At 36.5% G+C, this 16,297-nt stretch overlaps 1 protein-coding gene across 1 annotated transcript; it reads left to right on the top strand.

Annotated features, from left to right (window-relative positions):
- The first annotated feature begins 5,685 nt into the window (after positions 1 to 5,685).
- Positions 5,686 to 16,283, top strand: LOC107817977 (AUGMIN subunit 7). Its single transcript, XM_075238862.1, has 9 exons — positions 5,686 to 5,990; positions 6,069 to 6,154; positions 6,842 to 6,903; positions 13,163 to 13,254; positions 13,386 to 13,511; positions 14,937 to 15,027; positions 15,153 to 15,260; positions 15,464 to 15,562; positions 15,897 to 16,283. The coding sequence occupies exons 1-9, from the start codon at positions 5,857 to 5,859 to the stop codon at positions 16,092 to 16,094; spliced, it is 996 nt and encodes a 331-aa protein (XP_075094963.1). The 5' UTR covers positions 5,686 to 5,856; the 3' UTR covers positions 16,095 to 16,283.
- Positions 16,284 to 16,297: the final 14 nt, after the last annotated feature.

Raw genomic sequence — 16,297 nt, 5'->3', positions numbered from 1 at the left:
ACATGTACAAGGTGAAAGTTCATTCTTGAAAGGAAGATCACGAATTTTGGACAGAATGGTCAATTTCAGATAATTAGATGAATGTTATAACTGGTCGATAATCCCTAAGAAGGGTGCACATTTCAAAAGGCGTATTGTGTTTTGACTTACGGGTGTTCATTGGTATTGCAGTACTCACTTGGTTGAAAGACTGCTGATATTCAAATTGTTGCTAAGAGGCACGGAAGAATTCTAAAAGTATTCCTTATGGGAAGATTGTGAATGGAAGGTGTGTTAGTCATTCTAGTGCTGGAGTTGGGATCAGTTACGGTGATTCATATGTTTGATGAATTTGGAGACTGGAGTTCTCAGAAGTATATTGTTTCGGGTTGCGACCTATTTGAGGTGACTATTTTATTTAAAACTCGGTGGAGGCACTAGATGCGTTAATTATTTGTGATAGCTATGCGCTATAAGTGCGCATATATGTGAGGTTTGAGCAAGTATTCATACTCGGAAGAGTGCTTAGGCTATAATATGCCTAGAGTTGACTATTAAGCGTAAAGTTATAACGTTTCCCGTATTCGTACCTTTGTTGAGAACTATCTGGGCTATACTTGAGGTTACAAAGAAGATGATTCCCTAAATAAATCGGGTAGTTACTAATTCTGTGTTAAAAATTGCCGATTTGAAGTGCGATAACTGGAGGCCTATGACCATGCCGGGCGATTCATATTATTGGCACGTGAGTTGTCCGTGCCATGTGTGGGAATTTTATTTCTATAATAATTCATCTGATTTATTAATTTACTTCTTCTACAATTATGCATATGCGCCTACAGTTATCCTCTTTACGAAATTTGAAGAGTTGGTTTTAACATTGCGGTTGTAATGGTGCTTGTTGAACTTGCAATACGGTTCTCTTCCTTGAGACATATCCCATATTTGGGTACACAGATTGTGCAGTTGTGGCTTGAGTTATATTGATGTGGCATGTCTATGGTATAGTTGCGTTTAATAATATAAGATCATTGGACCTAGAATGGGTACTATCAGGTTTGATTACGGTATATTCGAGAGGATAATATTGAAAGTCGGTTTAAAAAGTGATTATGGTTCTGGTTGGGGCGAGAAAGCTCCATGACCTGTTGCTCTGATAAGGGGTCATGAGATTTCTGCATGTTTCTTTTATTATCAATAGTGTACGAAGGTTTGGCTTGATATGAGGTTTTATACTAGTACTTGGTTGGTTTTGAGTAGTTACTGTGATAAAATATTGTGTTACGAGTATGCGAGTTGTGTAGTATGTTATGCGATTATATCTGGGATTATGGTTATGACTGGATACAACTTGTTTAGACTCATACAGTGTGTAAATGTAAGATTCGTGTCTTGAAAAGAAATCCTGAAGGTTGGGAATTGAATTCCAAGGTTTTTGGGCTAAGGCTAAATTAAGGATTTCCAGTTGTATTGTGTTGTCAGGCCTATATGGAATAGGGTGACGTGGGATCACCCCCCGGGGTACGCGAGTGGTAAGATGGAATAGTGATTTGATGGCTTGGAACAACTCTTGGCACGTTCGAGGACGAACGTATGTTTAAGTGGGAGAGAATGTAATGACCCGGCCAGTCGTTTTGAGTATTACAGCCCCGTTCCCCCATTTACTGCTCAATGACTTACAGTTGATTTATTATCGGGTTAGTTAGTTCGGGTCCGGAAAGATTTCGGAATGAATTGAGACACTTAGTCTCTTAATGGAAAGCTCAAGTTGGAAAAGTTAACCGGATATTGACTTATGAGTAAACGACCTCAGAATTTAATTCTGATGATTTCTATAGCTCCGTATGGTGATTTTGGACTTGGGAGCGTGTACGAAAAATTATTTGGAGGTCCGTAGTGGAATTAGGCTTGAAATGACGAAAGTTGAATTTTGGAAAGTTTGACCGAAGGGTTGATTTTTTAATATCGGGGTCGGAATCCGATTTTGGAAATTGAAATAGGTCCGTATTTTAAAATATGACTTGTGTGCAAAATTTGAGGCCAATCGAACGTGATTTAATAGGTTTCGGCATCAGTTGTGGAAGTTGAAGTTTCAAAGTTCATTAGGCTTGAATCCGTATTTTTGATGTTGTTTGAGATGGTTTGAGGATTCGACTAAGTTTGTATTGGGATATAAGACTTCTTGGTATGTTTGGTCGAGGTTCCGGGGACCTCGGGTTGATTTCGGGAGGTTAACGAACCAAAATTCGAAGTTGAAGAATTTCTGAAGATTTGCTGGTTCTGGTGTGATCGCACATGCGGAAAATGGTCGCAGAAGCGAAAATACACACGTAGAAGTGAGGGTCTTTACAGGTGCGGTGCCTGTTGCGCAAAAGCGCGACCGCAGGTGCGGTCCTAGGCATCGCATAAGCGATCATGGCTGGCCAAGTTGTTCTCGCAGAAGCGAGATTTTTCCGCAGAAGCGAGGGTCGCAGGTGCAACCTCTTGACCGCATCTGCGAAAGTGCTGGACAAAACCCTTTAAGTTCGGGGTTTCGCTATTTTTCACCATTTTTGAATTTTGGAGCTTGGCTTAGGCGATTTTGGAGAAGAACTTTTCCACACAACTTTGGGGTAAGTGTTCTTGACTCCCTTGGGATTATATTTCATGAATTAATCTTCATTTTTGGTGTAAGATTATCGAATCTTCAAGAGAAATTGAAGGAAATTTCTATAATTTCATAAAACGAATTTTCGAGTTTTGAACATCGATTTGGAGTCGGAATTGAGTGAAATTAGTATGGTTGAACTTGTAATTGGATGTGTTGTCGGATTTTGTGAGTTTTATCGGATTCCGAGACGTGAGCCCCACAGGCAATTTTTGAGCTAATTTTCGGATTTTTATGAAAAACTTGTATTTTCTTATGGAATTAATTCCAATAAATTTTATTGACTGAATCAAATTATTTGTGACTAGATTCGAGGCGTTTGGAGGCCAATTCACGAGGCAAAGACATTGCAGACTAAAGAATTACATGGCTTTTCCATTTTATTGTACTGTCACCTCTTATTCGAACAGTATTGTATATTCGATCTTTGAGATCATTGCATGTATTTAGTTAGAGTTTCTGACTCAGTATTACCAGTCTTGGGAAGGTGTTATAATTATTTCCGCTGTTGGTTTCGACACGTGTATTAAATTATATGTTTAAAAAAAAGGCTTGAATAGTAATTGTAATCGGCTTACCTAGTCTTAGAGACTAAGTGCCATCACGACACCTGTGGTGGGATTTTGGGTCATGACAAGTCGTGCGAACGCGTACTTCGATTTATTTTGGAATCCTAATTATGTCACGTGAACGTGTACACAATCACAATGATTGATTAGTTAACACAAGCCTAAAGCACACTAGTGTATTCAAAGTATTTCATTATATATATATATATATATATATATATATATATATATATATATATATATATATATATTTTTTTTATTATTATTATTTTTACTAAATACAACGAATCTTGAATTAGATCCTAACTTATCTCGCTCTCTCATAATTTTTTTTATCACTCTTTTTATTTCTTGCAACGGTTTTGAATTAATTCGTAACCCGGATCTCTTCCTCACTTATCATTATTTTATTTTTTTACTAATAGGCATTAATTAAAAAAAAGTGTCTAAGCCTAATTAATATATTCTCCGGGAGCCCTATTTCAACATATGTAAAGATATCCCAATCTTAACACAAATATTTAAATATGGCATTGGTAAATATTAAAGAAGACAAAAACTAGGATATAACCATTTTTGCATTATACTAATTGAAGCTTTGATATAGAACTAAATTTACACCAATGTGTAGTTCGTCTAAGTGTATCGTGATTCCAACTATAAAGTATTTATCAGACTCAAAATTAATTTCCTCAGATGCTCCAAACATATTAATATTATTATATTTTTATTTAGAGAAACAAGAAATAAATATTGACTAACTATAACATTGTGATTTTAAAGTCTTTAAAAATAAAATATGACTAAGAGAAAAATAATTAGCAGGGAAGATAAATTCAAAATGACGAATCTTTCCTATTGATATGCTTCAATTTAAACCAAACCTACTTTATAATAAATTATTATTTTTTAATCTAGAAACTTTAAAGAAGTACTTATGCAAACATTCGTCACTGGAACTTAATAAAATAAAGCAAAAAGAATTAGCCATCATATTATTTATGTAAATAACTTGTAAAATTTACAACTACACAAAAATTATGCTCCCTATTCATGTTGCTTGTCCAGAATATATTTCACCATGAAAAAATGCTTTCCTTTTCTTTCAATTTTCGTTCCCCTTTCTTGATTTGTGAAATGTCTCTTATAGAGATGTGTGTGCTGTCCGTTTTTTTTTCCGAAGTGGGATGTGGGAGAGAATTTTATGAGGGGAGAGTGGGGGCATGGAGTGGGGGACAAGGAGTGGGAAAGTAAAGTGGGAAATTGAAGCAGGGGACATGAGTGTGGAATAAGTGGAGAGTGAGTGGGAAAGTGGAGTGGGGATATACGTGGGAAAAATGGGAGCGGGAAAGATGGAGTGAGAAGTGAGGTATTAGTGAGATAAGTGAAAAACATTCAAGCATAGTCAAAACTTAGGTGCTCATATTAAATATTATTTACTTATTTTCTTTTAATTCTTAAATTTAGTATTTTATCTATAATCTATAACTATAGTTAATACTAATTTTTAATTTTATTTAAATAAATGGAGTATTATTTTTCAGTTATATTTAAAAAAGTTTAATTTCTTATCCTCGAAAAATTGGTATAAGAGCGAGGCTTACTCGCTTAGGACAAGTTAGGTTATTGATGTCTTTAAGCTCCTTTTTAGAAATATGTTAGATTCTCCTATAAAATATTTAGTTATTGAATATAAAGTGTTGCTACAACATTTTGCTTAGATTGTTTTTTTTTGGTAAGAGGGGAAACCCGCAGCCGCTACAACCTTTTTTTTTTGCTTAGATTGTTGTTTGAATAATTCTTTCTTGTTAAGTTACCTGAATAACTGGTGTCATATTTATTATTTCTATCAGTAAGATACCTCCTCCAAAATATATGTTCTTTTACTATTTTGTATAAAATGTATCAATATTTTTAGAATTTTTTCTACATTATATGGAATAAGCAATTAGACTTTTCTTCTATTTTATTTTCAATATAAAGTTTTAATTTTTTCATTTTTTACTGTGTTGCTAATAATTATTTTTTTATTTTGTATAAATTGATAATGACATGCAAGACCAATATAATTAGGGGAAGAAAAATAATGTATTTTATTTTTTAAATTAATTTAAATATCTTACTGCACATGACTTGTATAAATCCCCACGTTATGAGACAAGTAACTACACAATGCATATCAGATAAATATTTAACTCAACAAATACTTTTTCTCTTTTATTATATTGCAAAATAACAAAATATCTTAGAATATCACTTTCCATTCTATATTAAGAATCTCTATATAATTTATATATCTCATAATTATAACAACAAATGCCACATGAGAAAAAGGTCGAATAACATATTTAATTCTTCTATTCTTTTTCTTTTTTCTCTTTAATTCGTTTTCTTTTTATATTGCTTTTTTCTCTTATTTTCCATTTACCCTATTTTAAAAAAATCCAAAGTCTCAATAATAATTAACTTCCGCCTTCATATGATTGTTCGCTTTTTCAATTTTAACTCCAGATGACTTTCTTTTCAACTTACAAAGTTCATTTCCTCATCTCTTCTTCAAACTCAGTAAAACCTCACCAAGTTCAAACTCTCTGTCTCGTCTTTGAATTTCTGCAGTAAATCCCAAAGCCCAATTTTGCAGCACGATCGAAATTGGGAGGAATGGCAGCGAAGCAAATGGAAGAAATACAGAAGAAATTGGGAACATTGAATTACCCAAGAGCCAATGCCCCTTCTCAGTCCCTTCTCTTTGCCGGCATGGAACGCTACGCCCTCCTTGAATGGCTCTTCTTCAAGTATATTTTTTTTCTCCGTTAAATACAAATATTACGTATAAATGCGCGACCTTTATTCTCTTTAATCGTCATTTACAGGTTATTAGGGGACAAGTCACCATTTTCTCAACAAAATCTACAAGGGGATGCCGTGGATCGCGATGAAGAGACTTCTCGCATTCAGTGTATTACATTTTCTCTAATACCCTTGTTAAACCCTTTTAATTTGATGTTGGAAGTTAGTGTACTTGGATCCATTTAAGAAAACGAAGCTTATAGCAACTGGAGTCCTATTTGTTTTCTAATTGGATCATAGGGCCTAAAGTAGAAAGACTAAGATCAGAATTCCAGTTTTGGTGCATTTATTTGGCAATGCGGTGTATCTTGCTTGATTGTTCTTATTGAAGTTTTGATCTTAGTATGGCACTTTCTTTTAAGAATTTCTGGGGATCCATGCAGACTTAGCAAAAGATACGGCACGATGGAAGAAAAGATCTGTATAGGTGACACATTTTAGTTGATAATATGTTTTAAATGTTAGCACTTTTACTGTAGATCCTAAAATATACACAAATTCTAATACCACTTTTATTTATGTTCGCATAATATTGGCATGAGATGAGTTTAAATGGAGTTACGCAGTAGTGAGGATTCATATAGCCGACCCAATTTGTTTGGGCTTGAGGTGTCGTTGTTGTTGTAGTAAAGAGGTTTCTTTTTTTTTCCCCTGCGAAAGTCCTAATCGAATATTTCAATTGGAATAATCAAAAAGTCCTTGAAAATGTTCATTTTAGGGTAGGTCCTGCGTAGTTGGAGGAACATGTTGCTTCTTATGTCTCCTTTGATCAGGTACATTTTTGTCGTTTTGGCAGATTTAGCAGAGATTGCAAAGTTTCTAGGCATTACTACTACTGTTGATCCAGAAGCCATCCAAGTGCGTTCTATTGCCTCTTTCTTTTCTTCCTTTTAGATGCATAGTATACTTCATTGTATGTAATGTGCCATTGGTAGATGTATTTGGATTCTTGGCATCTTGTAAATGAAATGCTGAATCATATTTAGTCATTTTTCTCGTTAAGATTTGCTCATTTCAACCTTTTGCAGTTTTACATTTGGTTTTCAGTCAGGTTGACAAGTTTGCCACTGATCCCTACTGATCGTAGGCCTATACTAGGATGTTGGAAGAATTTGCAATTTGAATCTTTTAGGCTTGTGGACTGTGAAGTATTGACATGAAATTCACATAATTTATGATTAAAGGCTAAACTAATTGGATCGACTCAAACAAAGAGATAAAATATGACATCGATCCTTTTGTTGAAAGTGTTTTACTTTATTTACTTGCTAAAGGCTAAGTTCTGCCCCTTTGACTCTTCATCTCAGTTTTTGCTGTTAATTTTTAGGGTTGTAAAAGGACTTTATATTTTTTATAGAAAAAAGAATATTCAACAAAATTAATGGTAAAATATGTAAAAGAAACTTGCAGTTTTCTCATTAGATGTGGGAGACAACTTGTGATGGCAATATCCTTCGGATTGCTCATCATGTCTGGTTAGGATGTTTCTGATACCCGGAATCCCCTTTTGACTGGGCCAATAAATCTCATTTAACAGCCTATACATGGACGAACACAATGAAAACTTAAAATTTATTTGGATCCTCCTTATAAAATGAAAATTTGGACTTCTCCCCATCTAGCTCAGTCTTGGTGGGCGGAGTTACTTGGCACTCAGATTGGTGGAGGTAGCTGGAGGTAGCAGGTACTCATGGAATAGTTGAGGGCATGCAAGCCGGCATGGGCACCACCAGTATAAAACAAAGAAACAAAGAAAGAAAGATCTGAATATCTCAATCACGATAGCACATTATTATCTAGTAGTGTAGGGATCAACCTTTCTATATGTTGATGATAACTTAAATTTGGGTGGTAAATTCTGTGATCTCAGGTCAATATTTAGATATGGCACTTTATATGCTCTCAAAGGTTCAAAGCTAGGGTTCATCTGTCCTTAATTAGTTCATGGAGACTTGATAGAAATAGAATTACTATTAATTCTGAATCATTTTAAGCTATAGTTTGCAGTTACCTCAGGAAGTGCAGGGGTTATTGTATTTCCTTTGGCTCTTATGACACCCACACTTATAAGCTTTTGTCCACTTTAATGTCATAATATGTCACGACCCAAAATCCCACCACAGGCGTCGTGATGACACCTAGTCTTAGGGACTAGGTAAGCCTAACATTAATTGAAACAACATTATTTAAGTAACATCTAACAATTTGAAATAGAAATATCTTAAACTTTACGATTCCCAAAACCCGGTAGTACAAGTCATAAGCTCTACAGAGTGTTTGCTAGAAAGCTTCTAAATATAACTGTCCAGAAATAACAATAAACAGTGCAAAATAAAAATTTGAAGGTGACTCCGAAACCTGCGAACGCAGCAGCAGGTTTACCTTAAGTCTCCACAACAACGACCCACACAGCTACTAACGAACAATACTTGGATCTGCACAAAAATGTGCAGAAGTGTAGAATGAGCACACCACAGTGGTGCCCAATAAGTATCAAGACTAACCATAGTGGAGTAGTGACGAGGTACAGTCGAGACACTCACTAGTCAAATAACCTGTGTCATACTAAAATAATCGAGAACAAATAGCAGTGATATAAACAGTAAGGCAGCAAGAACACCACAATTATTACTCCGGCAAATAAGAAAGAACACAAGTACAACCAATTAAACAAGTCTTTCACATAAGAACCCTTCAAATAAAATACCCTTCAAATATATATTTCTTCAAATAAGTATCTTTCGAATATAAAACTCTTTCAAATAAATATCTTTAAAATTATAATTCTTCAATTTAAAAGTCACCCTGTGACACCTCATTTCATAATCATCAAATACGGGTCTCAACCCACCTTTATATTTCCACGGCACCTCGTGCCCATATTTCTATCACAACTGCACGGACTACTCATGTGCCAATAATATCAATATATGTAAGATCCACATGATCAATTTATTCCAAATAAGGTAAGTTTAAAATTTTTAAATCAAGTAGGAAATCAACAAAAGAATGAATTTATTTTAGAAATTATTTGGGCGGAGAAAATAACATTTCAATAAAAACGAAACACCTGATAGTTGCTGATTTGGATGTGAAACTTATAAGAATTAAGGTGTACAACAATTCCTTTTATTCAAAACAACTTAACCTTAAAAATTAGTAAAAACTAGAAACACAAATCCTCAGAGTCTCGTACAAGAGCCAAAGCCAACACATTACAACAAGGAATACAAACACACAATAAAATCAAATAATACATCACGGAAGAACACAAGAATTTACATATCACGGAAAAAAAAAATAACCAAAGGCAAGTGCATCCATAGAAAAATATCAACAAAGGGCACTCCCGAGGTACCGCCTCGTAGGCCCAAAAGTAAATATGCAAGACAGGGGGATCTCCCGAGATACCGCCTCGTAGTCCCAAAAGTAAATATGCAAGACAGGAGGATCCCCCGGAATACCGTTCCGTAGTCCCAAAGTAAATATGCAGGGCAGGGGGATCTCCCGGAATACCGTTCCGTAGTCCCAAAGTAAATATGCAAGGCAGGGGGATCTCCCGGAATACCGTTCCGTAGTCCCAAGGTAAATGTGCAAGACATGGGGATCTCCCGGAATACCGTTCCGTAGTCCCAAAGTAAATATGCAGGGCAGGGGGATCTCCCGGAATACCGTTCCGTAGTCCCAAAGTAAATATAATTTCAACAACTGCACATCAAGTGCTCACATATCATAAATGGCTCATCAAGTGCTCAAATATTTCAACTTGCTACGGAAACCAACAATACATCATTTTCCACAATAAGGAGCCCATGGCTCGACCATAATGTGCACAAAAATCTTAACAAAAATATCCGGGAGTGAACAACTCAACAAAATAATATTTCACATAAATTCAAGGTGGCAATCACACCAAATCATCATATAAAAACAATTTCAACAAACAGGGATCTAGGCATGACAAATAGAGGATTTAATAAGTGCCAATAATTTCCAACTTAATATATAAGGGCGTCTAAGGATTTTAATCAACGGAATTTGCACATATAAACCAAGTACGTACTCGTCACCTCGCGTACATGATTTTCAATTTACACAATTTGCACATAATACTCAATGTCGAAGGGGTATTTTCCCCACTCAAGGTTAAGCAAGACACTTACCTCAAACTGCGCTCAATCAGTCAAGTAGTATGCCCTTTCCTCGATTTTCCGACTCTGATCGGCTCGAATCTAGTCATAATTAATTAGATTCAATCAATACAAATTGTAGGAATAAATTCCATATGAAAATACAAATTTTCTACAAAAATACGAAATTTAACCCAAAAATCGCCCGTGAGGCCCACGTCTCCGAACCAGACAAAAGTTACAAAATATAAACGCCCATTCCGATACGAGTTCAACCATATAAATTTTCTCCAATTCTGATAACACTAGACCTCCAAATCTTAAATTGAACCAAGAGGGTTTTCATAATTTTTTTCCAACTTAATTCACCGATTAAATGTTAAAAATAATCATGGATTCGGGTAATTTAACCAATATTGAGTTAAGAACACTTACCCCGTTGTTTCGTCTGAAAATCTCCCAAAAATCGCCTCATCCCGAGCTCCAATCCGTCAAAAGTAGAAGTCCCATTTTCAGAAATTAAACTCACTGCCCAGGCTTTCCTTCTTCGCGTTCGCGTGACCAGTGTCGCGTTCGCGACGGCCTGACCATGCACAGCATCGCGTTCGCGTTCAAGCTCTCGTGTTCGCGGTAGCCAACTGCCCTCCTTCTTCGAAGTCCAAGCTTCGCGTTCGCGAAGGGTTAATGGCTCAGGGTCCCGGCTCCCCTTCCTTCTTCGCGTTCGCGACCACTGCGTCGCATTCGCGTAAGCTTGACCAGACCTTGCCTCGCGTTTGCGTCCACTGCTTCGCGTTCGCGAAGGTCAAATCCAGCACCCCCAAAATTTCTTCTTCGCGAACGCGGGACTTCCTTCGCGTTCGCGAAGAAGGAAACCAGACACCAGAATCAGCAGTTCCAAAACAGCTCCAAATGATTCGAAACCACCCCGAAACACACCCGAGGCCCCCGGGGCCTCAACCAATCATACCAACCAGTCCCATAACACATTACGAACTTGCTCGAGGCCTTAAATCGCATCGAACAATATAAAAACGATGAATCACACTTCAAATCAAAAATTCATGAACTTTGAACTTTCAAATTCTATATGTTGTGCCGAAACATGTCAAATCAATTCGGAAAGACTTCAAATTTTGCACACAATTCATAAATGACATAACGGACCTATTCCAATTTCCAGAATCGGATTCCGTCCCCGATATCAAAAAGTCAACCCCCCAGTCAAACTTCCCAAAAATTCATCTTTCGCCATTTCAAGCCTAATTCCACTACAGACCTCCAAATAATTTTTCGGACGCGTTCCTAAGTCCATAATCACCATACGGAGCTATTGACAACATCAAAATTCCATTCCGGAGTCGTTTGCTCAAAAGTCAACTCTCCGGTCAACTCTTTCCATTTAAGCTTCTAAATAAGGATTGTTCTTTTAATTTAATTCTGAATCTTCAGTAAATCAAACTCGACCACACCCGCGGGTCATAATACATATTGCGAAGCTACTCGAGACCTTAAGTCACTGAACGGGGCGTAAATTCTTAAAACGACAATTCGGGTTGTCACATAATAGAACCTTTAGGCATCTAATGGCATGATAGATGTTATTTGTAATTGTTATGCGTCATATTTCTTTCAGCACTTGAGAGAGATAAAGAAAGTGCGGAACTTGTGAATTTCTTGGTGGACACTTAGACTTGTGTCAATGTTTGAACTATTAATATTATGATCCTTCTACAATTAGAAGGTTGATATACATGTCTCAGTGGTGTTAAGTTTGTGTTAAGTTACAACATGTGTTGGTAAATTGAATTAGAGAAGTTGAAGACTAGGCGATCACCAAAATGTTTATCTTAATTTGCACAAACCTGTGGAAAAGGACAATCTCTTAGTCGATATGAAAAAATAACAAATGTCCTTAACAGTGCAAACAACGACTAGTTTCGTAATGGAAAAAAAAGAGAGAGAGATCTTGTTGTTTGCACTTGTTGTTGCTGGCTCCTTCAGCAAGTTGTGCTTATACTTTGTTAAACTTCCTATTCTTATTAAAGTTTAGAGGTATTCCTTTTTAGCCATTTGTCATCAGGATATCTACATTGCGTTTCAGTAAACTTTCAATCTCATTTTTGTCGACATAGCATATTCGTGATATTTTAGAAGATAGTGATCTCTGTGGAAAGACTTGGGTTTCCCTGGGTTGAGTAATGACCAACACCTCACCCTCAAGTGAACTGAAAGCTTCTCCGATGGTGTATAGCTATAGGTCAGAGTGCGACCTTGGAGCTTAAAAGGCTTCTTTCTTTTGTCTTAATTGGTTTTGGCACATAACAAATTTTCTCCCTTTGAGCTTCAACATATGCAAACATGGAGCCAGTTGAAGAAATATCCACTTGATGAAAAATCCACTACAGAATCACACAAAGATCCATGACACATGCCTCTAATATAAGTAGCAATATTAGTAAGAGGAATGGAAATAAATACGCCGATCTGGATTCATGCTTGAAAAATATAAATATGCTTCTATATGAAGCATGATGGAAGAACTTGTCATGATAGCTATCATTTAAAATTCCCTTTTAGGTCTTACATCGTATTCTTGCTTTTTAACTTTGCTTCAGTTAGTTAGTTGGTGAGGGAATGGAAATCTTTATGGTGTCACCAGTGGTTGGTAGGCCACCCCAAGTGGAGAGGATATGAGCATTATCTGCCCCAGGAAAAGCATATACTTCTTGATGTTATCTATTCAGTATAAGGACATGCGTTGGGAGGTGAAAAGTCAACTTTGCAAGTGGGCTTGTAGGTTTTTATGGGGTTTGGTTGATGGGATATTCCAATGTTTAAAACATAAGGATTACTTCTTTTGATGCTCCAGAAAATGTATTCTGTAGCATCTTTGTACTGTTAGGCTTGGAATGTTCTAATGCTTCCAATAGTTTTGAGGTTTTTTGATGATTTCTAAGATAAAAAATGCTATGCTGATTCTGTGGCAGGGACGGGGTAGTTACGAAGATCGTATGGAAATGCTACGCCTTATTGTGGATCTTGTGGAGGCAAGCATTTATGCCGATAACCCTGAATGGAGGTTAACTGTTTGACTGCACCTTAATGTTTGTGGAGATTTTATCCTAAAGATGCATTGAGCACACATTTCATCTCAAGTTTTGGTTATTAATTTATATTTGAAATACCTTTATTGCTTTTTTCTCCTCATAGTGTTGATGAGCAGGTAGCAAAGGATATTCAATTGATCGACGCCATAGCTGAAAAGCAGGGTCAAATTTTCTCAGAAGAATGCAAACTGTTTCCTGCCGATGTTCAGATCCAGTCTATCTATCCTTTGTAAGGAAAACTTCTTTTTCTCATTCAAATTGTACGATCAATTTGTTTACTTACTGAATATGTTATGTTCTTCCAAAGGGAACTGATAAAGTCATCATATTGGGCTTCGGAAAAGGGGAAAAAGAGGAAAAGTTACCCATATGAAAAATTGTATTCAACTGAAGAACCTAAAGTGAGAACCATTTGAATTGCTGCTGCTTCTGCACCTGCAATTTAGTGGGGGCCATACTTGAGGTCTTGGCTTCAAGTTCCATGACCAACTGTCCCTGAAAGTTCAAAAAGGTCTTGACCAACAAAAGATTCCTCAAAGGGCACACGACAGTGTAAACCAAGTGAAAGAGTGTTTGTTCGCTGCTTGGTTTCTAAGGTTTCTAGTGTAATCTTTTTTTTTAATTCCAATTCTGGAAAGTTTTACCAGCTAATCGGAAAAAAAGGTAAACTATGGCCTCTGGTGTAGATGCAATCCATTTCTTTTTCCTTATCAAAAAGATCCATTCACTGTATCTATGGTTGGATACAGTATAATAGCAAAATTGATTTGGAACTTGGAAAAAGGTTTAGTAAAAGCCTTCAGAATTTACTCAAGGGCACGAGTTTTAAGTTGTGGGCCTGCTGCTGATTAGCTGGTGAAAGTTATCATTCCAGGCCTCAGTTGTTTGGATCCTTCAGGAAGACTTAGCATACTTGCAATTCCTGTGTGGAACACTAATCTTCTTCTATTGCAAAACTATCCTAGCCGAAAGTAGCAGTGCGATATTGATTCAGAGGTCTATATGGATGAAGCCTGAACCACCCTAGCCAAAATTAGTTGTGGGATATCAATGCCGAGGTCCATATGGACTTCTATCTCTTACCGCAGGCTCCTTCATTCCTACATGGGATCTTGGTTATTCCTGGAGTTCTGTAGAGGCTAGACAGTGAAGACTAGAGGCAAGCTGAAAAAGTTGAAGAAGAAGAAAAAAAGGAGGTTGTGGGGGTGGGCTGTTGAATTGGTGGGGCAGATTGGTTCAATAGGTTGGTGCACTTGGCTGATTAAGGTGCTATTTAAGGATCTGTATAATCAATTCCTGGGTGGAGCAAATGGTCAATTGGTAAAAGGAAGAACGACTGGAAAGTATTAGAGAACTTGAAAGAAAAAGAATAAAGAAACAGAAAGAATACTGAAAACAAGGATTGATTTGTAATCTTTCCTTTTGTTTGAAACTGCTTATGTTTATATAAATATTATTCTGGGTTCTATTCTTCAATATTAACTGTAATGGTCATGTCCACTTTTGACTTGTTAGCCAGCAGTTAGTGATGAGATATCATCCTTTTTGAAAACAAGGTTACATATCCTGCTTGCTTGAAGAAACATGGTATATGATTTGCTATATTTCCTAGATATGGTAACTTTCTATTGATTTAATAGAAGTTCACTTGCAGGCCAGACATATCTGATTTGGAGAAGCAACTTTCAGATCAATCAAATAGGCTTCTGAGTCTTCAGGAAATGGTTGATGATTTAGCATCAAAGGTTTATCCTCTTAGCACTCACTGCTTTCTTTCCCTTGTATTTAGTTTCAGCTAGTATCTATATTAGCTTCTAATTGGTTATATTTTGTGTTCAACTGGACGTAATGGTTAATTCTTCTGTTATAGCATCCATACAACCCAGATGAGGAATATGTAGAGGTTGAAGCGAAACTACGGGGACATTTGGAATCTTTTTTAGACACCGCAAGAACCTTCAACACAATCTACACAAAGGTTATATTTTCTCCATATTCATCTATTATGACTCCTGTGGTTATCTTCATTGATTGCATTCTATAGGGAGGCTGGTATTTTGTGATGGAACCCCAAACCAAATCCTCCCTTCCCTACCCTTTGGCTCACTGTCTTTATATGTCCCTTCTAACTTTTGTGTTGTATATTCTCTTCATGACCTATTGGAGATGTTATAACTGTAGGAAATTCGTCCGTGGACCCACATGATGGAAGTACCACAACTGCATGGTTTTGGGCCAGCTGCCAATAGACTATTGGAAGCATATAAAATGCTCTGGAAGGTACTTTATATGAAATATATGTTTGTTCAGGATAGGTATTTAGTGTTTTATGGACAAAAAGCCTATTTTATTAAATTTTGAAAGGTTTGAGCCAGTTCGAAGGTGACAAAAGAGGTTCTACATATGTTACATGCTTTGCTGATAACGCCTCGAATTCAGATAAGAGTATAGATGACATTGGTTCTCTTTTAGTTGTCCATCCTTCTATAAGGAAGAGATTGTTTGGCATTATTGAGTGTGGTCGTTCAGTCTTGTTTATTGCCTTATGATTTGCTAATGCCATTTTCAAGAGGATATACATTGAGACATTGCTTTGTCTTGACATCTTTGACAGTTCCTAGGGAACTTGAAGAATCTTCGGGATTCACATGCAGCTGTAGCTGTTGGTTCATCGGAAACAGTGGCTGGCGAGCCATCTTCAGTGACGAGAATAATCTCCGAATGTGAAACTGCTCTTACACTCTTGAATCGCGATCTTGCAATTCTTTCAGCTTCTATTGCGCGTGAGCAAGGTGAGGATACATCTTTGTAATTTTTCATGTGACCTAGAGACTAAAGTTGGAGCAAAATTGAGAATACACTGTTTTGTTGTTCGTGTAAAATCACCCTACACTGGTTGTTAGATCATTGGTCATTTGCATTAAAGAGGAGTTTTCAATTAGATTGTGCGTAAGTACCAAAATTGATTTTTGTATCAAAACTAATCAAGGAGTTTTCAATTTGTGCATAAGTACC

The sequence above is a fragment of the Nicotiana tabacum genome, chromosome 19 (genome assembly GCF_000715075.1).
Source record: "Nicotiana tabacum cultivar K326 chromosome 19, ASM71507v2, whole genome shotgun sequence".
Lineage (NCBI taxonomy): Eukaryota > Viridiplantae > Streptophyta > Magnoliopsida > Solanales > Solanaceae > Nicotiana > Nicotiana tabacum.
This window is presented reverse-complemented; position numbering and strand designations above follow the sequence as displayed.

Excerpts from the sequence above, each read along its gene's own strand:
- LOC107817977 (XM_075238862.1), top strand. The coding sequence starts at position 5,857 with ATGGCAGCGAAGCAAATGGAAGAAATACAGAAGAAATTGGGAACATTG. Across the intron at positions 5,991-6,068 it reads CTTGAATGGCTCTTCTTCAA|GTTATTAGGGGACAAGTCAC; the intron begins GTATATTTTTTT and ends CGTCATTTACAG. Across the intron at positions 13,512-14,936 it reads ATCCAGTCTATCTATCCTTT|GCCAGACATATCTGATTTGG; the intron begins GTAAGGAAAACT and ends GTTCACTTGCAG.